The sequence below is a fragment of the Palaemon carinicauda genome, chromosome 19 (genome assembly GCF_036898095.1).
Source record: "Palaemon carinicauda isolate YSFRI2023 chromosome 19, ASM3689809v2, whole genome shotgun sequence".
Lineage (NCBI taxonomy): Eukaryota > Metazoa > Arthropoda > Malacostraca > Decapoda > Palaemonidae > Palaemon > Palaemon carinicauda.
Window position 1 is genome coordinate 9,845,268 of NC_090743.1, and position 26,358 is coordinate 9,871,625.

General features: G+C 34.6%; 1 protein-coding gene across 3 annotated transcripts in view; it reads left to right on the forward strand.

Annotated features, from left to right (window-relative positions):
* Positions 1 to 10,816, forward strand: part of fj (four-jointed) — a 191,919-nt gene extending 181,103 nt beyond the window's left edge. For all 3 annotated transcript variants that reach the window (XM_068393152.1, XM_068393151.1, XM_068393153.1), the window contains one exon: positions 8,335 to 10,816. In XM_068393152.1, the coding sequence (XP_068249253.1) occupies positions 8,470 to 9,891 (1,422 nt within the window). In that variant the 5' untranslated portion in view covers positions 8,335 to 8,469 and the 3' untranslated portion in view covers positions 9,892 to 10,816. The remainder of the gene's footprint in view (positions 1 to 8,334) is intronic.
* Positions 10,817 to 26,358: the final 15,542 nt, after the last annotated feature.

Here is a 26,358-nt window from a genome sequence, read left to right on the forward strand (position 1 = left end):
ATAGCAATATTTACTTCAATTTTTAACATATTCATAATTTGACACTCGAGTGAGTATGTAAACACACGAGTTTATAAAACAGTTGGAATCTCCAAATATTCAAACAAAATATCGCTTATCACCTTACACGGAAAGAAGCTGACCTTGTATTTTTTCCCGTGCAAAATTGTCTTAAAATGAGTCAGACTCCTACATTATGCAAGTTAAAAAAAAAAAAAATCTAATATGCACCTGTTTAAAACCATTTACTAAGTTACCCTACCGACTGAAACAGAATCAATGTCCAAGGACATTCGTTTATCAGCTTCCGTTAGCTGGATTGGGTTAGTTTATAAAATTTGGGCTTGAGGCTAAGCACTGGGACCGGTAATTTTAATCAGCTTTAATTAACAAGCTAGTTGATAATCAGCATTAGTTAGCTGGATAAAGCTCTTGCCGACTTTTTATTCATGCAAGAATTCAATCTATTCCCAATGAGTATTAAGGTAATAAGTCTATCTATAAAAAATAATAATCTCAGAATACATTCATGTATATGTATGCGTATTAACATTGCAATTAAACGAAACGTCATCACCTTATATCATCCTACAGTAAGATAACCAACCTTAAATGGTCATTATCTATAATTGTTTTACAGTGTTCTAAATTTGAAAGGACAACCAACGGAGTTACAATACATCCCTTGTAAAAAAAAAAAAAAAAAAAAAAAAAAAAATAGCTGTCCAGTAAAAGCCGATGTTTTTACTTGAGATAAGTATATATATAAATAAAAATGCTTAGGCACAATAGTAACGTCCAAAAAGTCAGTATAATTTATAATTTCCTGTGACGAACCACTGCAAAAACAATTCAACTAATAGTCATGAGAATGTGACTGTAATTAATTCAAGAGATTATACATTATTCATTATTTCTCCAATGTATGTATATATAGGTATTCCTGACCAAGCCATTCATACCTGAACAACTGAATTGTTACCTTCCAATTTTATTGGGTCTGGATATTCTATTTCATCTTAATTTTCATTACCACTTATATCGTTTTATTTCCTTATTTCTTTTCCTCACAGGGGAAATTTTCCCTGTTGGAGCCCTTGGGCTTATAGCATCTTGCTTTTCCAACTAGGGTTGTAGCTTAGCTAATAATAATAATAATAATAATAATAATAATAATAATAATAATAATAATAATAATAATAATAATAATAATAACGAAGAGCAAAAATTACAAGGAAAACTATCATGAAAAACACAAAAACCTGAAATTCGACACCAAAGAATCAAAATCACATAATTTTTTGAAGCCATACGTAAAGCCAACCGAATCATTAATCAGACCCTCATTTCGAGGAATAATAAATCGTTATGAAATCAAGAAAATCACAGGCGGGATTTCGACAATAAACATTTCACTCACGCGTGAAATTATTAATGTTTTTGAATGAGGTTCTAAATAATAGCCAATAGTCATAAATTTGGCGTGTAAATAATTGTTGTTACTTCAACGGGTTTTTTTCTGGTGCTTCAGCCAATTAGCCAATAATAACCAAAGTCAAATGACATGTTTACGCTTTCCCGGAACAAATTAAAGGCATACAAAAATTCTATAATGATAAAATCAAAATATATTAGACAACAGGGAAAACCAAAAAACCTGAATATATATATATATATATATATATATATATATATATATATATATATATATATATATATATATATATATATATATATATATATAGCCTATGCACATACACGACAAAACCAGTTTAAAAACTGAAGGACGCTGTATACCGTTCGTTACTATGGATAATTTCCCATCGAAAATAAGTATTCGACGAATTACTCTCGAGCATTCTGAGTTTATTGTTTTATTAATCTCACGTTAAAATATTAACCGAAACCAATCAAGAATTATCACTTTTAAATCAGTGATACTAAATCATGTAAGATTTTAACACAAAATCTTCTTTTGCCTGTCTGATTCATACGCGAATGTGTAGGAATCTCTTCAAATCGTCATTGGGGAAAGCGCATTCACAGAGGCATACACATTCAACACAGCGGCCCTTCACACAACGGTATGGAGCGAAATCGAGCCGAACCCCAAACCATGGAGCAGAACCACCTTATGGAAAACTAACAACTGTATGTATGGAGGAGCAACATTCCATTAAAGTAGAAAAAATATGATATTGGCCTTACGAGGGACGGGGGGGTGGGGGCCAGGGGAAGGGGGAGCCAGAGCGAGCTAGTGAGCCAAGGATTGTCTGAGCGGAACTGTCACGCCCGAAGGGGCTTTTAGGAGATTTAAATCATAAGTGCCACTCAAGGGGTCTCCCCGGTGGGCCAGCCAAGTTAGGAAAAGAGCAAAAACTGGCATACCTTCTTTATAAAAAGAAGAAGGAGGAGGAGAAGAAAGAATAGCATAATTCTTGCGGGTGTGGGGCTACCTACCCGCCGGGCCCAATCCTCCTCTCAAAGAGTAGCTTATGTATATAACCTCTTCGTCTCTTCACCCGAGTGGTTCAGCAACCAATCCGATTTCAAACTCATTAAGAGTAATATTGTACGAAAGTCTGACCATTCCTCTGAGTTTTGTGTTCGTAACTTATAGGTCATTGACCTTGAATGCCATAGTACTTGCACTGCAATATCTTCTTTTTCGGTTAGAGGTTGAAACATTAATTTTATTCAAGTATCTGTTCCTTAACATCCCAAACTGTATTGTAACAACAATATGGTCATTTATATCTTCAAATGACCACCGGGTTCACCCGTGTTATTTTTTTTAATGCATTGGAATAGCTTAATGAGAAAATGATAAAGCCCTGAAAATATTTCTAATGATTTCAGACTTGCTTTCGACGGAAGAGATATTTAGAGAACACTGTAATTCAAGTATTACGCTGTAACGTTCTTTATTCTAAAAATAGTACTGACCTTCACGTTCGCATAATTAAATTGTAACAGGTTTCTGATTCCCACACATAGGTACCATATAAGATTCCGGAAGCAATGGGATATATCCTAGATCCTAAATCAAAGGAGTGCTTCAAACATAGTATTCAAACAACTTTATATATAAATATAATTCTATACACCCACCCATGCCTTGGTATATGTATGTATGACCCATACGTAAAAATATATCTACAGTATATATACAGTATATCATATATATATATATATATATATATATATATATATATATATATATATATTTATATATATATAATGATAATAAAATATGAGAGAGAGAGAGAGAGAGAGAGAGAGAGAGAGAGAGAGAGAGAGAGAGAGAGAGAGAGAGAGAGAGAGAGAACGTATCCATATGTGCTTTCAACTCGACAGGTACTGATGCGTATATGGGCACCCACCATTTGCATATGATTCGGCAAACTAGATTAAGAAGAAAAGTATAGACTCAAAAATTAGGATCTAATAAAGGGGCTTTCATATTCTAAGATATCAGATGGACAGATAACAGTAATTTCCAAGACGCTTTAAATGATTGGAAATTGTATCAAATTTTACTGGTTTAACACTCTCTCTCTCTCTCTCTCTCTCTCTCTCTCTCTCTCTCTCTCTCTCTCTCTCTCTCTCTCTCTCTCTCTCTCCTCTCTCTCATACACAGTTGAAACCTTATTTACCATTCTAGTGGTTGCTCAATTCCGCTACGCCCTAGGAAGCCCATCCCTTACCACAAGGCACCTCAATCTCACCATCAAATTGAGAGAGAGAGAGAGAGAGAGAGAGAGAGAGAGAGAGAGAGAGAGAGAGAGAGAGAGAGAGAGAGAGAGAGAGAGAGAGAGAGAGAAATGTTAGTTCTTACTCTAACTTGCGATCTCTGACGGGTGAAGACCACCTGATGGGCAGGAACCCACTCGATAAAAATCAACGCACAACTTTTCTGTTTACGAAGAAAACCCGAGGTGCGGACGTACCGTCCATAATCGGGTACTTACTTCTGCAATAAAGGTAATGAATACTGTTATTCTCCTATGAAAAATATTGCTAACCTAACATAAAAATATCTATTTTTCGTAAATGGGATTATTCTGCAATGAAATATATGCTGTTATACTGATGTGTATGTGTGTGTGTGCGTGAAATAATTCACAGGGAAAAATTGAAGTACTGAGACAATCCAGAAAAGTTTCGTCTGTACGACCTCTTCAAGAAGATGATGTCATAGAGACGAAACTAGTCTAAGATTGACTCAGTATTCTCATTTTTACTGCGGATTATTGCATCTCAGCATTAGCTGTTCATGTGAGTTTTACGTGTATGTATGTATGTATGTATATTTATATATACATATATATACACACATATATATGTATGCGTATATATATATATATATATATATATATATATATATATATATATATATATATATATATATATATATATATATATATATATATATGTACATATATATGCGCACACACATGCAGAGGTAGAAGACAACCCAATGTTATATTAAATGCCTGCCTAAGATTTATAAGGCTAAATGCAATGCATAATAGGGAGTTCATTTTATATCAAGCAAAGTTCAATTTTACTAGATTTTTCTTTATCAAATATATAATTACCTACTCAAATGAAAAATTGCCATTTTCAGATTTTTTCTACTAACAAACACACACACTTGCACAGATATATATATATATATATATATATATATATATATATATATATATATATATATATATATATACATATTTATATATACATATTTATTTTATATTTATATGCATATGTATACATTCATATATATATATATATATATACATATATATATATATATATATATATATATATATATGTGTGTGTGTGTGTGTGTGTGTGTATGTATGTGTGTGTAAGAAGCCCATCGTTATGTTTTTCACTCTAAGAAGCTTCCTCCTCTCTATGTAAATATGCATGTCTTCAAGACGACCCTACCTTTACTTTTTTTTTTTTCTTAGGAAATTATGATGTCGACGAAACATCCGGTCTTTGTCTTCCCTTTGTGGAAACAACATTCTTTGTCTCAAACTATAAACACACACGTCTGGATCATTTCAGCCCAGACGTCACAGTAGCATCAACCTCTTGGTTGATATGGAAATGTTAACCTGCTGTAGTATCACCACAATCAAATAAATTTGAATTTTTCAATCTATTTCCTAACTTGGGGTTTTAGGTCTGAAATTCATATATCTAAATCTTTTTAATAAAGCATTTCACTAACTATTAACCATCTTTGTTTCTCTTAGAAATATGATGGAAACTATTCTTTTAAAGATTTAACACCCAATAACTTTCTTTAACTTGGCTAACGCTCAATAACTGTTTTCTGTAAAAGAGAGTATTGCTAAATCACTATTAGCGTCGTCGACATCTACATATCTAACATCCTCTGATCATTATTTACACCAGACTCGAAATCCCATATATATAAAGCACATCATCAGATCATTACTTGGAGCATAATTGAAATCCCTGAAAAAAAAGCTTCATCTACAGATCATTATTTAATACAGAGTTCAAATCTTTCTACCGAGCATTCACTGCAATTGAGCATGAGGGGTCAGTAACATTTTTGTCAATAGAAATCCAGCCACTCCCTAAAGCAGATAATTCCGCCATGCATAATTATGAAAGGCCATTGCCAGAAAGTATCCGATATTCGTCCTATGAAACGCCTAATGATGAAAATGCCCCCGAGCGAATTAGCATCATACCCTTGAGATAATGTCACTCGCTTGTCTCTCCTTTACTGTAAAGCTTTGCCTTGGCAAAAAGTCTAATCGTTAGGTATTTGAAGTTAATCAAGATATCTTGGGATTCCATCAGCAGATTCTGATGGGCTATCATCCCCGTAAATAAATGCGCTTGCAAAGGAATTGAAAATGTGAATTAGCTAAATATCCCAAAGCTATCTTTAACGTTGCATTGAGCTAGCCTGTATAGGTAAGAAGATAGACATGCAAATAAAAATGTTAATAATTAAAACTAATTACTGAAAAAAAATATTGTTTGGCCACAGTAAATAATAAAACAATCATGTACATGACTGTATTATAGTGTATACACTATCATGTAGACAAAAATACTGTCCTATTTAAAGCCCCGATAAATAAACAACAATAAATCTAACGAATTGCCAGTTAAAATCAACTAAGAATTTATAATCAAATTACTTCTATCCTTTAATCAAGGCTTTCTACTAGCTTTAAATTTCCATAAAACTGAATTTCTATTGAATGTGAAATTCAAGTTCATAGTCAAAATTGCAATTTTGGAGACAATTTCTACAACAATAAATAAAAGATATACAACTTTGCTTTCCAAGCCTAATTTCCTACTTGAAAGAAAACATAACTTTTTTACTTATTAGTTTATTCGGTTGGAAAATATTTTCGGTGAAGTATATCAGTCAGCGTGAAATATACATACACCCGACCGACTTTGCATCTTGAGGAATACAAATTAGGTTAAAAAAACTTGGATTAAATTATATATATATATATATATATATATATATATATATATATATATATACATACATATATATATATATATATATATATATATATGTATATATATACATACATACATACATATATATATATATATATATATATATATATATATACATAGGCATAAACACATATAAATATATATATATATAAATATATATATATATATATATATATATATACACACATATATATATATATATATATATATATACACACATACATACATAGGCATAAACACATATATAAATATATATATATATATATATATATATATATATATATATATATATACATACATAGGCATAAACACATAAATATATATATATATACATATATATATATATATATATATATATATATATATATATATATACATACATATATATATACATATATATATGTATGTATATATATATATATATATATATATATATATATATATATATATATATATATTTATCTTTCCGGTCACGTTCTGAGAGTAGTCATACCCTAGCAAGAAGAGTTGTAATTATAAAAGGGGGAAGGGCTGGAAAGGATTGAATCTGTGTGCATGCATACCTATCTAGATCTCTAGCCGTGGTTTTTGACGATCACGTACACTAGTTCTAAATAATGGAATACATTGATAACACCCGAGTCGCTCCTGCGTCTTCTTAAACAAGCATTTATGTATGCACATATATATGCAAACAAATGTATCTGATATCCATTGGACCATAATTCCCCTCAAGTCTAATGACCAATGCCATGTTACACACGATGTTCAACCTCACATACTAATGATAAAATCGCTATTGATTTTGCACTCTTGAACCCACTGATTGTTTCTTAATTGTAATATTAATGAAATTATAATAGTATTTGATTTTTCCTAAATCATTTCAACAGTGACATGTACTCGCTCTCTTTTATCAAAAGTGGTTTATCATAATTACTGGTAAAATCTCTAATCATCACTTTAAAGGAGATAGTAGGCAAATATTTTTTTCTCATTGACTAAATAATTGGAAATAATCTTAAAATTTTAATTATTTTTTCACTAGTATTCATTCAGAAAAAAATGCAATCTATATATTTCTGCAATTACAATTCTAGAATTCTAAGTATTTTTTTTCCAAAAGTCTTCATTCAGGAAAAAATGCAATTTGCATATTTTTGTAATTACATGAAAAGGATAGCTGGACCCTGCATCTGTTAATTACACAATCTTTCAAGAATATTGCCGTACAAGAACAATCAATAATAAAATTCTTAAGCAAAACCATCACATTTCAAAATATTTCAATATTGTTTCATGGCATTAAAATAATCAACCGAGGTATAGACGTGAACAAAATGCCAAGACAATAACCATGTTCACGTTTAAATAAAAATTCCCTGTATTATAAAGTACTAGACCCATAACCAATGTATACTTTTCTTGATCAATGGAAACTTGGTTAGGCATTTTCAAGATTTTTATGTTTTTGTTCTTCTAAAATTAGTCATGTTTATTTCCCCGTACAATAAGTAAGTAGGGTTGCGATATATTTCAACAGAGTGCTTCTTATTTTTAGATATGATAAATTATCCTTTGAAATATCTGAATTGAAATTGGTTTTAAATTGAATGAATGATATTAATAAATTGTCAAATGCCATTTATGGAGTGTTATTAATATGTGAGAGAGAGAGAGAGAGAGAGAGAGAGAGAGAGAGAGAGAGAGAGAGAGAGAGAGAGAGAGAGAGATGCTAATTATAATACATGGTTCAATTTAATGACAAAATCTAATAATGAATTTTTTTTTCTTTGGCAGATGCTTTGAGTCCCGGTCGTGTGATGGTGGCGAGATCAAGAACAACACCGACAGCTACCTGATCCTCCTCCTCCTCGCGTGTGGTGGTGGAGGACGTAGTGAGGGTGGTGGTGGAGGGTCACCTATTACTAGGTGATGGTGGAGGGGCTGGTGTTTCGGGGCCGAGGCGAGAACATGAAGGTGCAGGAGGTCGGTTCCCTCAGCATCGTGCTGCCCTCCCCACCCATACCACCAAGGGCCTCTCGTCTCGCCTGCATCACCGCCGCCATCCTAGCCTTCTTGATAGGCGTAGCCGTTGGGGTGACGTTGCCCCTCGTGCTATCCAAGTCTTCCCTGACAACGCCCCTAAGCTTCGCCCTCCCTCAGCAGCAGCTGCAAACCTCAACGTCTTCGTCGTATACCAGAAGACACGAAAATGCGATCGATATACAAAATAAGGGAGACGTCGTTATTAACAGTATCGAGGGCGATTCCTGGCAGAAGCTGAAGGCGCCCTTGCACACGTGGTCACCTACAGTTTTCAACGGTGCCAATGAGAGCTTGTCTGAGGGAATGGGCGACATGCCCCCGGAGCATGACGCTCCCGACGTGAGAGAAGCTCCATCGTTGCTAGTCCAAGGGATTTACTGGGGAGACATGGTCGAAAATTCTCTCCCGAAGGGGTTTTTAGACGTCGAAGTCGACAGCTGGAGGAAATTCACCCGGCGTCAAGCAGTCGTCCGTCTAGAAGAAGGTTGTGGGCGCATGCAAAACCGACTCATCACTTTCGCAAACGGGACCCAATCCTGCTGCCGATACCGACAAAACTACGACCAGATCCAAGGTGAAATTTTTAGTTTCTACTTGAGTCGTCTTTTGGGGTTAACCAATGTACCCCCTTCGGCTCTGGGCATCATCAGGGCAGGAAACTGGCAGTGGTCGAATGTGGGCAATCAGCTAGCGTTGGCTCAGTGGGCTGAGGAGAGACCAGTTGTGATGACTCGATACGTGAATAACTTGACGTCCGCCTTCATCCCTTCGTCACTGAGATCCTCCCGACGACGCCTCCACCCTTACCAAGTGGAGGAGATCGATCCCCGGGACATTCGAACCATGACCGAGTTGGCGCAGTGGTCTGACCTTATCATCTTTGACTACCTGACGGGTAATCTAGACCGCGTGGTCAACAACCTCTACAACATGCAGTGGAACCCCACTATGATGGAAGCCCCCGCTCACAACCTCGCCCATCACAAGGAATCGGGTCTGCTGGTGTTTCTGGACAACGAGTCGGGCCTCTTGCACGGCTACCGACTGCTCGATAAATACGAGAGCTTCCATGCAATGCTGCTGCAAGCGCTGTGCGTGTTCCGGCAGCCGACGGCAAATCGGGTGAAGCAACTGGTGTCGAGCGGCGATGTGGGCGACCGACTCCGTAAAATGTTCCGGCGTAACGAACCAGATCTTCAAGATTTCTTGCCCGCGATACCCGACAAATCCGTCAAGATCCTCAACGAGCGACTTCGAAGTGTACACAAGCAAATAACTAAATGTGAAGAGATGTACAAAAACTCCTAAATATTTCATATCATTTCTAGTGTTTGCACGAAGCCAAAAAAATAAGGTATGGGAAACAAACCGTGCCACCCCAGGCCTGTGATATTGGTGTAACGTTGTTGTTGTCGTTGTTGTTGTTGTGCGAGTGTGGGCGGCTTCACACCCACGGCCCCATGGACGCCTGCAGAGAGTACTACCTTCTCTGGTTAGTTGATGCCTTGTGCCTCGTCGTTCCTGTGGACTCAACAACACGCTGCTTGACCTAAGGGCGTTTTTTAGGACGCCATTTCATCATCATAAGTAATATCTCCGAATGTAAAGCCAAAAGAACATTCCTTTAGATGATTGCTGATAGACAACCCAAGTTATTTATCGGTTCCATTTACAATAACATTTATTTGCAATAGGTGTAGATTGAAAACTTGAAATCATATATCAGTGACATCTTTTGTAAACAAACTTTCTTTATCTCTAAAGTGAGAAGATGAAAAAAAAACTTAATTCCCGTTCAGTTCAAAGTGGCGCCGATGTGGAAACCCTCTGTGAGACATGCACATATTGTGAAAGGAAGCATAATATTAGTCAGCTCATGTATAGTGTAGATAAAATATACATATATAAATATATATAAATATATAAACGTTTAACAGTAAAAAGAACATTACAAAAAAATGTGATGATAATAGCTATATTACAAGCATCATAAAAAATTCCATTGTGACGTTTCGTGGTCTGTTGACGAAGAGTACCGATTTACTTACGCAAACAGAAGTTTCACACTAGCTCAAAAATATCATGCACATATATAGATAAAAAAAATTCCCTTATGTATTTTCTCTCTCCATATTATCATTTGTTTTATCCATTATCCAAATTTTCTGTGTATAATGTTTCTATGTACAGGTAAAGAGTTCATGAAAAAATATAAATGTTTAGATTGTGAAATGATTGATATCTGTTATAAATAAAGTCCTAAAAAATATCTTACACTGAGTATTAAATCACTATCTTAAATTACTCTCATGATTTCATAACTATGAATAATTTCATCATAATAAAAACTGAATAAGATCAAACAGTTTTAGCCACAATACAATTTCATTGAAGGTTTCTGGGAGTTCCTATGCTTCATACGATCTCAATCAATCTATAAATTAAAGATTTCAATTAATGCGGTGAGATATTAAACACATACGCACACATACGCAAAACTGAATCCTACAACCACAGACTTTTTATAATAATAAAATAAAAAACCAGCCTAAATACGGACAAGTCCTCACTGGGAAATAGATATGCAAAATTTGTATAAAATTCAATCGAACTCCAAGTTGATTCTATTTCACTTAAAAAGGGATTGATTTTGTTTTTGTTATCTTTTTATTTACAAAGGAGGAATCAGCTCTTATCTCTTTGTGTAAGGAGAGAGAGAGAGAGAGAGAGAGAGAGAGAGAGTGTCCAAAGGTGAAATGAGTAGAAAGGACGCGGCATTTGACAATATAAATAAAAACAAAACACAATGTGAAAACACAAAATCTAGAAAAGGTCAAGAAAATCCCTATCCCTTAAAAAGAGAGAGAGAGAGAGAGAGAGAGAGAGAGAGAGAGAGAGAGAGAGACCAAATGTGAAATGGGTATACCTATATATAAATGAAAGAAGAAAGGACGCGGCCTTTGACAGCATAAATAAAAACAAAACACAAAATCTAGGAAAGGTCAAGAAAATCCCTTAAAGAGAGAGAGAGAGAGAGAGAGAGAGAGAGAGTGCAAATGCATTTCAGCATCGTCCTAACAGATGGTTATGACGATGATGGTGATGCCTGCGAGAGAAAGATGTCTATTGGCCTGTGGCAGGCGGAGTTGAGCCTTCGTGATTATAGGTTGAAGACAAGGGGTTGCCACGCGCACTTTTATAACTTTTGGGACGATCCTTTAAGCCCCCATCCTCACTACGAAGGACGTCCTTGCACAGCTCGTGTTCGGGAGTGACATCTGCAGGTCGAGCGACCAGGTCGCAAGATGGACGTCGCTTGGGAGGGAGAGGAACGAAATCTTCCGGGGGTATTTATGCCCTTCTAAAATTCCTCCTCCGACACTCGGCCAGAAGGCAATTGCGTTGGCCGGCTTGCAGTGTTATAACCAAGGAAGATCATTGGGCGGCCGCTCTTTCTTTAATGTGTCAGGCCCTGCCTCACAACACACCCTCTTTGCTACTCTCCTCACAATCTTTCTCCCTCTCTCCCTCCCTCTCCCTCTCCCTCTCCCTCGCCCTCTCTCTCTCTCTCCTCCTTCATGGATGATTACTGACAGGTAGGCAATTCCTACCTCGGCTTCACATCCATCTCCTTGCAACACACAAACGCACTCACAAACGCAGTCAACCCGTGCACTCCATCCATCATCCGCAGAACCATCAGTCGTGTTTACCCTTTGCTCATCGAACACTTTTCCTTTCTCGTATCAAGGACTCATCTTGGTGCACTTCCTTTTCATAATTTTTTTTTTCTCATATTTTTTTTTTTTTGAGGACTCGAAATAACGTTAAATGCTTGTTCTTGAAAAGCATTACACAAAACAACTCAAATACTTACCTTATACGCATGATTTATAGAATTTAATTCAAAACTCCAAGCAGAGGGTCTTTTAGATAAAAAAAATAACATAAAGACCCCCATAATGGAAAATAATATATACTAGACAATCAAATTAATGATTGCAACACCATTAAATTTACCATTCAAAATAAAAAAGTAAACACAAACAGGTAACATTAATCATAGTATAACTATTTACCAAACTCTGTGGTGAGAGGGGAATTTGAAAGAAAAACCTCCTAAAAATTATGCTTACCATACAATAAAATACAACGGATGCTATGAAAATCACGCAGGAGAGAGAGAGAGAGAGAGAGAGAGAGAGAGAGAGAGAGAGAGAGAGAGAGAGAGAGAGAGAGAGAGAGAGAGAGCAAACCCCAAAAAGTAAAGACTACAATTAACAGAATAGAAAAAATCCGAAAGAGCATTATTGCATCACAAGAAGTAAACTTGAAGACTAGCACCCCACTGTTTGAATCATGACTAGCAGTGATAAAAAGGATCATAAAATATACTTGGGAGTTATGAAAACGACAACTTTGCGGAGGATAAAACTTCCGTACTTAAGTATTCTGAAGTAAAACGAAGTTGATAGTAAATTCCGTCGACAACTTCATGTGGACACATAAGTATGCAGGCTACACCCAACACACATTTGATGAAAAGTTTCTCCTGTGGTCAAAAGAAAATATATACTATCAACTGAAAGGGTACAGTAATAAAAAAAAAATTACCACATATATAAAAATATGCAAATAAAAAATTATGAAAAAAAATAGCATGTACATTGGGAATCACTGTGAAATAAGTATAAAATATTTGAAGACAGTAAACATCCATAAGAATAAAAAATTACCACAAATATAAAAATATGCAAATATAAAATTATGAAAAAAAGAATAAAAAATTACCACAAATATAAAAATATGCAAATATAAAATTATGAAAAAAAGAATAAAAAATTACCACAAATATAAAAATATGCAAATATAAAAATATGAAAAAATATGAAGTTAGTATATTGGAAATCACTGTGAAATAAGGCTAAAATATTTGAAGACAGTAAACATCTATAAAAATAAAAAATTACCACAAATATAAAAATATGCAAATATAAAATTATGAAAAAATAGCATGTTAGTATATTGGAAATCACAGTGAAATAAGGATAAAATATTTGAAGATAGTAAACATCTATAAGAATAAAAAATTACCACAAATATAAAAATATGCAAATAAAAAATTATGAAAAAAAAATTAGCATGTACATTGGAAATCACTGTGAAATAAGGATAAAATATTTGAAGACAGTAAACATCTGTAAGAATAAAAAATTACCACAGATATAAAAATATGCAAATATAAAATTATGAAAAAATAGAATATAAGTATATTGGAAATCAGTGAAATAAGGATAAAATATTTGAAGAGAGTAAACATCTATAAGAATAAAAAATTACCACAAATATAAAAATATGCAAATATAAAATTATGAAAAAATAGCATGTTAGTATATTGGAAATCCCTGTGAAATAAGAGAAAATATTTGAAGACAGCAAACATCTATAAGGATATTGCAGCTTAAATATGCTATGAATAAATAAAAACCGAAAAAAATATTTGTAAAAAAATAACTACTTTAAGCGTTCAGCAATTACAAAGACAAAGAAATAATCAAATCAAAATGCATTTGTAAGTATAATTATTAGCAAAATTCACTAAACGTAAAAGATTTAGCGTGGACTTAAACATTAAAGATATAAAGATAGGAAGCAAAAAGACACATACACATACATATATGCATACGCATGTGTATATATATATATATATATATATACTGTATATATATATATATATATATATATATATAATATGGGTACATCATATTCAATAGTATCATAATTTAGATTTCGCAAAATATATACTAAAATAATAGAACATATTTTTAGGCTAACAATATATTCCATCTACCCTTCAACATGATCTCATTCACATAGGGCACTAGAGTAATCTCTTCTAAAGTTTCACTTCTGATCCTGTCCTGACATTTAACTCCCAATATTCTTCTGAGGGCTTTGTTCTCAAATCAACAAAATCGGTTGGATATTGTTTCATTGTCATACAACGACTCATGTCCATACTGTAACACTGATGTCACTAAACTGATATATAGCCTGATTTCCAAATTTTACTTAACCTAGCCATTGTCTGAGTTGCTTTTTTTCAATCTTTCATTAAACTCCAATTCCACAGACCGCTGTATTTTAGATCATGGTTCCTAAATATCTAAATGATTCTACCATATGAATCCTTTCTCCATTGCATATTCCTTTCTCAGCATCTCTGCCTTTCTTCTATTCATCTTGAACCCAACCTCGTGTGATTTTCATGCATTCTGGTAAGCAAGCATTGCAAATCCTGTGGTGTTCTGCTAATAAGGGCAATGTCATCAGCATACTCTAGGTCAGCTAATTTCCTGTTACCAATCCAGTCCAATCCTTCTCCACCATCCCCAACTGTTATATGCATTACAAAATCCATGAGGAGGATAAACAATATAGGTGACAACACATTTCCTTGTGTGTGTGTGCGCGCGTGTGTTTGTATGTGTGTCACCTTCATACTTTATTTGCTAAAACGTTGAAGGGCTCCATATGTAAGAAACTCCCACTGCATTAGCCACTTCTTACAAATACACGACCTCATCACCAACGAATGGAAAACCCATAAAAACATTGACATATTTATGTTCATACTAATCCTCTCCTGTAGAATGAATAAGGTGAAAGGTCACTCCAAAATAAATCTGTGCTGTTCATCTAACAGAGCCTTCACTGCTAAATCATGGTAGGATGATATAAATACATTTAACGTTGCCATATCAGTTAAAGGCAGATAAAAAACCGAAGATAAATAATAACATGGATCACTATTTCTAGTTTAATGTTGAATTTATCTATTCTCTCTACACCTATGTATTTGCTACACAAGCAACACGATGTTTGACGGGGGGGGGGGGGGAGTGTGTGGTTATGAGGCCCGCTCAAGCTCAATAGTTTCTTGTAGTGTCTGCAACCTCACCAACCTCGTGAGCAAGGGCGAGCCTGTAGATCCACCTGCCAAGTCATCAGTAGCCATTGCCTAGCCCTCCCATGTCCTACAGCTTGATGGAGAGGGGGCTTAGGAACTGATCCTATATATATATGATCAGTCTCTAGGCCACTGTCTTCCTAGGGCAATGCCACTATCCTTTACCTTTGCCATTCATGAGAGACTTTTAAACATTAAACTTATACAGCGATTTATAGTTACACCGTTGCAATGAAGGATCTCTGGATGTTTTCCCTATGGGATAATTTTTCAGCATCGTAACAAGGTGGAGATATGCAGCATATCTGTGAAGGCAGAGGGAGATGAAAAACTGGAACAGTTATCTAGTTAGCTCCGATTCCTTATTTGAAAAGGCCTCCTAAGACCAACCAGACGCTGTTCGTGTATCTCGTTTATCTTTTAAACTGTCGTGGCCTCTGACACTAAACTATTTACTTTTGATATATAATTCACAGTATCTTCTCGGTTATCTCTCCCTTTCTTAAGGTCACACATTCTTATCATTGCCTAAACAAACTAAGCAAAATTTGAGCTACACTGCAAATTTCTAGTATCTTTCTTATCATTATCTCGTTATCACAATAAGTCATAATTACTGTCTATTGATCCACGTCACTGAAAATAAACTGATGACTATCGGATGAAAGTAATGATTAGAGTAATAAGGATTATGTGATTCAGCTCCACAACATAGATTATCAAGTAATGAAAACAAACAAGGACTGGTGTGTGAGATTTATATGCTTAAATCGAGGAAAGGCCTTTTTTATTTCCTTTTCCTTACTCGAAGTCAATAAGAAACTGTGGTATTGAAAATTGCCTCTTTTATTGCTGGTCTGAATAATAGAAAAAAAATTTAATTTTCCTATTCTGGTTATCACCGAATTACAACAAAGAAAGGGAGAGTACTAAGTAGGCCTTCTGTGCGACGGGAGGTAAATGATAATTAATATTCAAAGGAAAAAATTCAATTTATGAAAACATAAAAGCAGCATTATATTGCAAAGATTCCAGATATATCAGATATATATAAATTAATAAAATCAATTACTAATCACCAAATGCGGTCCAAACTTACGAAATATTAACAAAAATCATACATATATAGCATTGATTTAGAAGAATAGGGTAAGGACTAAAATTAAGAAATGGTTAATCTGAGGCGATTGTATAAATACAAAAAGCACGACACAGGTTACATCACACCTAAGAATATACGATCAAAAACATCACATGGAAACAAATACTACGATATCCAAGTAAAAAATTTTTAAATTTCATAAAAACCAAAATATATGAACATTCTTGAATATATTCCTCACAATAAAAAAAATCAAGTAAAGAGAGTTCAAGATCAGTAATCAGTACTTAATTATCACGGAAATATATATATATATATATATATATATACACACATATATACATATAAACACTCGCACACACACACACATATATATATAAATATATATATATATATATATATATACACACACATATATATATATATATATATATATACCTTTGCCCTTTCACCTCTAAAAAAAGATTATGCTACCTACATACCAATATGCCACCAGTCATGCATGGCCTACAAAGGTCCCATGGGGTAATAAAATCCAAGAGTCAACAACGTTACTTATTAAGTGAACCTCAAACTGTTCTCGTCATTTTTTATTCAAAACCTTACACCCCCCCCGCCCCACCCCCATCGCCACCCAGGGGCATTGTCTGAGAGTAACAGTTTTGTTATTTGCACAAGGACGAGACCTGAAGCTCTTGACTTTGTCTAGGGTTGCTGTGTCCTGATTGGTAACATCTCTGCCTGGCGTTTGACAGTCGAGTCCCGCTCAGACTCGTTAGTGCCATTAGTGTCTGCAACCTTACCACCCTTGTGAGCTAAGGTTGCGGGGTTTGGGGGAGCCTATAGGTCTATCTGCTGAGTCATCAGCAGCCACTGCCTGGGCCTCCCTGGTCCTAGCTTGGGTGGAGAGGAGACTTGGGCGCTGATCATATATGGTCAGTCTCTAGGGCATTGTCCTAATTGCTAGGGCAATGTCACTGTCAATTGCCTCTGCCATTCACGAGCGATCTTTAAACCTTAAAACAAACAGAGAAGGTATTAGATGGGACGACTAAACAAGAGGAGGAAAGTAGATATTATGCCTTTTTTCCATATTAGTTCACATATAAAGCTTCATTAAAGTGTAGCTGTCTGAAATATTAGCAGGTACAAAGCCTGACTCCTCTCTGTTTTTCACTTTAAAAGCAGTGATAAAAATGTCTATTTTTTTTACAAACTTATACACAGTCCCAATCAACTATCAATATATTCATTATCAAGGTAAAAATAATCATCATAACAATTAGTCGGAATGTGTGAAATAATTGGTTTTATGTTTAAACTGTTGTACAAATAATACAGCAATTCGTGTTCAACTAGACCTAAAGTATTTCATCATATAGATATATACCTAAAATCGTTTAACGAAAAATACATAATAAAATCAAAATAAATGTCAAAAATACAAGGGATGAAGGATCTTCTTCATATATGAACTGAAATACTGCGACTATTACTACTAATAATAATATTCATGATGATCAAGATGTATTCTTATTATTCAAGAAAACCTTTCATTAGAAATGTACAGTCCATACAAAAACTACAAAACTCCGAAAGGAAAATGTATATTTAAAAGGCAAATATTTGAAACGAAAAAAATAAATAAAAATAAAGCCAGGGAAGATCAACAAAGTACAAAAACGTTAAGAAAACTATTCAAAGAGCGCGAGAAAAAGTTTAAGGTTAAAAGGCAAAGAAAATCTAAGGTAAATAAAGCTTCAAAACGACCGGAAATAAACAAACATCAAAGATAAATAAAACTAGATAAAAAACTCTTTCAAGTTAAAATAAGACGTTGAAAGATATCCATAGAAAAATAAACCCAGATCACTCAATTACAGCAATTGAAAAACATATATAAGATATATAAAAATGGTAAAAATCTAAAATAAAAAATTACTTAAAGCGTTACAGTTAGGGAATTAATAAAATAAAGCAATAGAAAAAATTGACAAACATTTAAAGTCAATAATTATCTGGTTAAAAGCATCAGAAGAAAAAAATCCAATTTTTTTCAAGAATTCCCAAAAGGTTTATAATAACTATCGTCATTATTATTATTAGGCAAGCTATAGCCATAGTTGGAAAAAAGTAGGATGCTACAAGCCAAAGGGTTTCAATATGGAAAGCAGCCCATTGCTGGAAGGAGATGGAGAAATATGAGAACTTTAAAAATTATAAAATATATCATGATCAGTAAAAGCGTTAAAATATACCAGCAACATGTAAACTATGAAACGAGACTTATGACAACCTGTTCAACAAAAAAGAATTTGCAGCAATTTTGAATTTCCGAAGTTCCACCGATTGTTATATCGGCATGTAGGAAGATTAATCTTTTTTTTTAGAGGTGGAAGGGCAAAGGTTATATATATATATATATATATATATATATATATATATATATATATATATATATATATAAATATATATATATATATATATATATATATATATACATATACATATATATATATATATATATATATATATATATATATACATATATATATATACATATATATATATATATATATATATATATATACATATGTATATATACATATGAGTATATATACGTATATGATTAGGAAGATAATTCCACAATCTAGTCACAGATGGAATAAAACTTCTAAAATACTAGGTAGTGTTGAGCCTTATGATAGAGAAGAAAAGACTGTCTAGAATTAACTGCATACCTAGTACTACGTAACATGCTGGTACAGACAAGGAAGATCTGCAAAGGATGATCAGATGTATGAAAATTCATATGCAAGATGCACAAAGACCTAAATGAACGATGGCGCCAGAGATTAATATATAGATCAGAGATAGGAAACTTGATACAGCTCAAGTTTTTGTTGAACAAACTAAGAGAGTTAAAAGCTGAAGACAAGACAGAAGAACAATATTCAAAACATAGCATAATGAAAAAGAAATTAAAACTTCCTCAGGGTAGATTAATCCTCAAAGAACTTAAAATACTTTCTAATTAAACCAGTTTTTGTGCAAATGAATAGGAAAGAAGAATCTAACGTGTTTCTCAAAATTAAATTTGCATTCATATATCACTTATAGCATTTTCAATGCGTTATTATTATTATTATTATTATTATTATTATTATTATTATTATTATTATTATTATTATTATTATTGTTACTTGCTAAGCTACAACCCTAGTTGGAAAAGTAGGATGCTATAAGTCTAGGGGCCCAACAGGGAAAATAGCCCAATGAGGAAAGGAAACAATGAAAAACAAAATATTTTAAGAACAGTTGTATACAGTTATTAAGAAAAAGACCTGAATGTTGAGTAGCCAATGTCCTTGACCCTCTTCCAAGCATACAATGAGTTTTGTTAGAGTTCAACTTTATCCCCCGTAATTTGCACCATGCACTAATTTTGGGGACTAAGCAACACCAGATCTACATCCAGGAGCTGGAATTGGTGCAAGTAGCTTTATCTGCATATGCGACAAGCTTCCTTTCTAGGTCAAACCACATATCACGAGTATACAGTATGAAAAGAGATACAGAGAACACTACCCTGGAGAACAGCAGATATAGTCGTATAGTCACTATGATGGTCGTCAACAACTGTTCTTTGTAACTTATTACGTAAAAATTCAATAACGATGCCAAGACATGACCAACCTACTGCTAACTGTTCAAGCTTGACAGCAAAGGCCACAAGATTAATAAGGTCATAGGTAGCACTAAAATCAAGACCAGTCATTTGAACTCACTGACCACAATAGAGGGATTTCTGTACAGCATTGGAAATCGTAAGAAATGAATCACATGCTCCAAGCTCTTTGAGAAAAACAAACTTCAAGCAAGAAAACAGATTAGACATTTGGCTAAAAGGCGTTCAAAAAGTTTATATAACATGAGAGTTACGAAAATAGTGCCGTAATCAGCAGGGCTAGAGCTACCACAAACATATTTACCTTTTATTGTAACATTACTAATTTTCCAAGTTCAAAAGGATCCTTTTCTTGTCATATTGTGAGCAATGACAAGTAATTGAAGAACTAAGTAATCAGGAGTCTATAAAAGATAAACAAAGAAAAACTAACATTTAGTAAACACTAATAGTGTTTCAATTTCACGGGACCGAAAAGCCAAACTAGTTAATATCAAGAAAACAGGAATGAGGAATATTGAGTTTCTCATTACTCTGCTTACAGTAAAACACATCAGCCAAAAGGATTGCCTTTTACTTTGGACACTGATTGACAGAGCCATCCGGTTTTGGTAAAGGAGGGTCTGTTAAGCACTGCAGATTTAAAGGTAGCCCATCATTTGTTCCTGGGTTACACCAAAAAGGGTTTCTTTAACGGTCAAATTGTTTTTATCCTTTATTCACCTGAAAATAAAAATCCTCTCAACACTTGTGGGTTTCAGAATTGCAAGAGCCCGTGCTTGGCCAGAAGAGCCAGGCAATATAAAGCAACAACAATGATTTATTGTTAATTTGTTCTCTTCATTTATTTATTTCCTTATTTCCTTTCCTCGCTGGGCTATTTTTCCCTATTGGGGCCCCTGGGCTTGTAGCGTCTTGCTTTTCCAGCTAGGGTTGTAGCTTGGATAATAATAATAATAATAATAATAATAATAATAATAATAATAATAATAATAACTGTACTCCTGTATTGTTGAAGCATAACCTCTCAGCTCTTAGCTAAGTATCGTTATTCTAAATCAAATCTGATCTATTACTTTTCTAATGATTCTCCTACTATTTCTCCAAATACGCACTACTACAATCATCACTGAGCCATCCAAAGCAAAACAGAATCAGTAAAGAAAACAACTAAAAAAACCTTACAAGTCAATTAGAACTAAAAGAAACATTAGAAGGAAAATAACCAAAGAAAAAAAAAACTTAGGAGCCAAATAAAGCCAAGGTCTCGATAAGGAAACTGATGCAGAGAGCGTAGCCTTTCCCAACGTGATTAATGCTCTTGTCGGCAAACTTCACATCCATTCTCCCCTTTGGGAACCGGAATAAATTTCTGACGTCGCTTTCATTTATGGATAATCTCCCTCTGTCCTTTCTGGACCTTTTTTTTCTCTTAATGAAACGAAAAGTATAAATATGCAATAAGTGTCTCCTTCTAATTGTCGAGTGGGACGTGTCACCCGACTACCCGGAATTCTGATGATATACTCAGGCTCAAGTCATCTCGGTATCCTTTCACATCTCTTCCTTTACGTGTGTGTGTGTGTGTGTGTATATATATATATATATATATATATTTATATATATATATATATATATATATATATATATATATATATATACGTATATATATATATATATATATATATGTACACATATATATATTTATATATATATGTATATATAAATTTCTACCTCGTAATTGGGATCGAACGCTAGCCCATTCTATTGAAAGGCCAGGTCGCGACCTGGCCTTTCATTAGAAGGGGCTAGCGTTCGATCCCAAGTATGAGGTAGAAATTTATTTCTATTTGAGCACGATGTTGTGTTGATATTTATCCATATGTATATATATATATATATATACACACGTGTACATATATACTGTATATATACTAGTGTGCCTGAGTAGTCAAAAGCAACTACTAAATATTTAGATAGATATGCACACAAACGCACAAACTTTCCTAACTACAATTTGTGGGAGAGTGCGGTTTCCGAGTGTACGTCTCGGTGTTTACCCCATTCTCACCATGGTATGACCACTCTTTCTCACACTGAGCGTGAAAGGAAATATATATATATATATATATATATATATAGTTAGACACTTGTTCTTATTATATAGGGGAGATGTACAGTATATTTATATACAATGCAGCCTACATACTGAGAGAGAGAGAGAGAGAGAGAGAGAGAGAGAGACAGACAGACAGACAGAGACTATACTACTCATATTTTGCCAACTATATAAATATTTCAAGACCCCAATAACCCCTTTCGCCACTTCCTTACACTTTTTAAATCACTGATCACTATCAGCCTGTAATTCGAGCAAATTGAAACTGAGGAACGTTCACCTTTAGTGACACGGAACAAAAAGGTTCTCTACGTTATTATAAAAAAGGGGGGGGGGGATTATCACGCCGAATAAGTCTTTAACCAGGAAAAAAATGGAGAAGGAATTAAATAATTAATAGTAATAAAAATAGTGATAAAAATAAATAAGAGAAAAAATGCTAAAACTAGAAATTAAAATTTCCTTTATAAAACCAGAGAAAAAAATGCTAAAACTAGAAATAAAAATTTCCTTTATAAGACCAGAAAAAAAAATGCTAAAACTAGAAATTAAAATTTCCTTTATAAAACCAGAGAAAAAAAATGCTAAAACTAGAAATGAAAATTTCCTTTATAAAACCAGAGAAAAAATGCTAAAACTAGAAATGAAAATTTCCTTTATAAAACCAGAGAAAAAAATGCTATAACTAGAAATTAAAATTTCCTTTATCAAACCAGAGAAAAAAATGCTAAAACTAGAAATTAAAATTTCCTTTATCAAACCAGAGAAAAAAATGCTAAAACTAGAAATTAAAATTTCCTTTATAAAATCCCCAAAACACAGGATCACTCAGAATCCCCTTTGGCATCATTTTTACTGTACTCTTAAGGTACAGAGACAGAGAGTAAAAAATTTAGGTCATATAGTGCTTACATAGATGTCTGTCGGGTCAAGAAATACTTTCTGACAGGACTAGATCCATCTCCACCATCAAACCGTAGTGTTTTGGTATTAGGAAGTAGAGAAAGCGGCTACTCAGGCTATAAACACATACTCACACATCTCTCCAGCTATATATATATATATATATATATATATAGTCAGTGACAGAATTATCATATGTATGATATATAGATGGATAGATTGATTAAAATACATATATACATATAAATCTCTCTCTCTCTCTCTCTCTCTCTCTCTCTCTCTCTCTTTACGTAACCTCCAACTTGAAAAAGTACCATCATTGCACACACAGTTGCATCACAGACACCGAATTAAAAGAAAGAAAAAAAAAGGGAAATTCTCGATGGAGATGGGCTTGCACGAGCCCTGGAGAGAGAGAGAGAGAGAGAGAGAGAGAGAGAGAGAGAGAGAGCCAGCTTCTCTCTCTCTCTCTCTCTCTCTCTCTCTCTCTCTCTCTCTCTCGAGATATAACTATAATAAAATGGCGAGAATCCTGGAGGTAAAAAGAAGCAAGTTTTGACAATGACTGTAGCCGAGTTTACGAGAATGAGCGACAGGCTACAGCCCATTAAGAGGCCAGGGTCATACGCCCGGGCTAAATAGGGGCGGGGCTTGCCAACGGGGGCGGGCGGGGAAAGGCGGGAGAGGGCGGGGAAAGATGATGAGAGGGGTGGGAAAGGGCGGACCTGCTACGTGAAAGGAGCTCTCCCGAATTGAAAAAGAGGCAATGGAATGATATAAGGTCCGGAAAAGATACACAAGGGCGAGGAGAGGGAGGTGAGGGAGGTGAGGGAGGTGAGGGAGGAGAGGGAGAGGAGAGGGGGAGGAGGAGGGAGAGCAACGGAGAAGACAAATAAGAGAGAAAGTCTACGTCATTTGGACAGCGATGCATCACTCGTCAACAGTAGGAGTATTCTAGTGGAGATTGATAGATTGACTACTGCATTTTATGTTTAAACATGGACCTTGACCACGTGAATCTCCTTACGATACTAGATAGTTGTTTTAATATCCTAGATTTACTACGGCAAAAGATAATTTACATCCTATATATACATTAGTCGTCTCAAAAAAAAAAAAATAAAAAAAAAAAATAATTGGTAAGAACTCTGAGAGTGCAGACCTCCACCACGGCAGTTTATTACGGTCGACCTATTGTTCGACCTTGACCTTTGATATAAAGCTTTAAAAATTAAAACACTTCCATGTCTCAACAATTAATCCCTGAAAGTTTCACTATTCTATGAGTAAAACTATGGCTAGGAAGGTGTTCTCAAACAAAATGACAAACAGACAAACAGGGGCAAAACATAACCTCCTCCCAACATCGTTGGCGGAAGTAATTATTGTATCATCAATGGAAAACGATTCCTAACACCCCAGTCATAAAAATAACAAGACGAATGTATCTTAAAATTATATTAGAAAATTCGTAAAATTGATACAAATTAATATACTTTGTGTATAAATATAAGAAAGAGAGAGAGAGAGAGAGAGAGAGAGAGAGAGAGAGAGTATCTCTTGAATGGTTTCAACCCCACAGAATGATATAAGACACTTCCATGAGAGAGAGAGAGAGAGAGAGAGAGAGAGAGAGATTACCTCGTCGAGGTCCTCAAGTTTTGATAATACAGGATAACAGACACTTCCATGAGAGAGAGAGAGAGAGAGAGAGAGAGAGAGAGAGAGGATATCTCTTGAATGGTTTCAACCCCACAGGATGAGGATTACCTCGTCGAGGCCCTCAAGTTTTGATAGTACAGGATAACACACACTTTCATGAGAGAGAGAGAGAGAGAGAGAGAGAGAGAGAGAGAGAGAGAATATATTTTGAATGGTTTCAACCCCACAGGATGAGGAGTGCCTCGTCGAGGCCCTCAACTTTTGATGGTAGAAGACAGACACTTCCATGAGAGAGAGAGAGAGAGAGAGAGAGAGAGAGAGAGAGAGAGAGAGAGATATTTTTATTTCCGGAATGTTGAGGATCTGCGAATGCAGAAAATGCAACGAAGATTCTTACACATGAAGGAAGTAAACAAACACATGAAGGAGGTAAACAAAGACATGAAGCAAGTAAACAAACACAAGAAGGAAGTAAACAAACACATGAAGGAAGTAAACAAACCTAATTAACAATAGAATAGTTGACTAAACAACGCGAAAAGACCGATCTCGAAGCAGACGTCATTCACTGTTTGAAACGGCAGTAATTAAAACGATGGAGGTAGCCCACACCAAATAAGGACCGCCCCGTTAATACTTGCATTCATTTCCACTCTAAACAAATAAATTCATTGAACGTCATGAACTACAAAGATCAGTTTCCACTCGAGATAAGTAATGGTTCAATCAACAAGACTAAAAGTCTTGCACGCAAAGGCTTAATCCTACTTCAATATTAAGTAATACATAAAGGAAAACAGTTTATTCTCCCTCCACTTCAAGTCAGGGCTAAAGGAAAAGTTTAATGGCATGCATTGGGAAGGTTGGTTTTCATTCTTTGCAGTGGGGTGGAAACACAATGCTGGGTGCCAGCCGTCGGAGAGAGAGAGAGAGAGAGAGAGAGAGAGAGAGAGAGAGAGAGAAAAGATAACATATAAATTGAAATCAATGCAAGGTGCTGAATAAAAAAAAAAAAAACACATTCAATTTCATAAGTGTATTAATTTCCTTAGCAACGAGAATTAGAAGTAAAGCTAATAAGGTCAAGGTTCAAGGACTGGAGAGATGAGAGGTTCCCTCAGCCAAGAATGAAAACAGCAGAGTCTGTATGTCAAGATGGAACATGCAAAACTAAATATTACCTCTACTAGAAAGAGCATTACTTCAACCGTTAAACAATACTGAAATTAGACTTTAGAAGGTTATCTGTTCCATAGGGGAAAATGGTTCCTATAGACTGAGGATAAAAAATTTCAATCTCACACAATAAAAATTATTAATATTATTTTTAC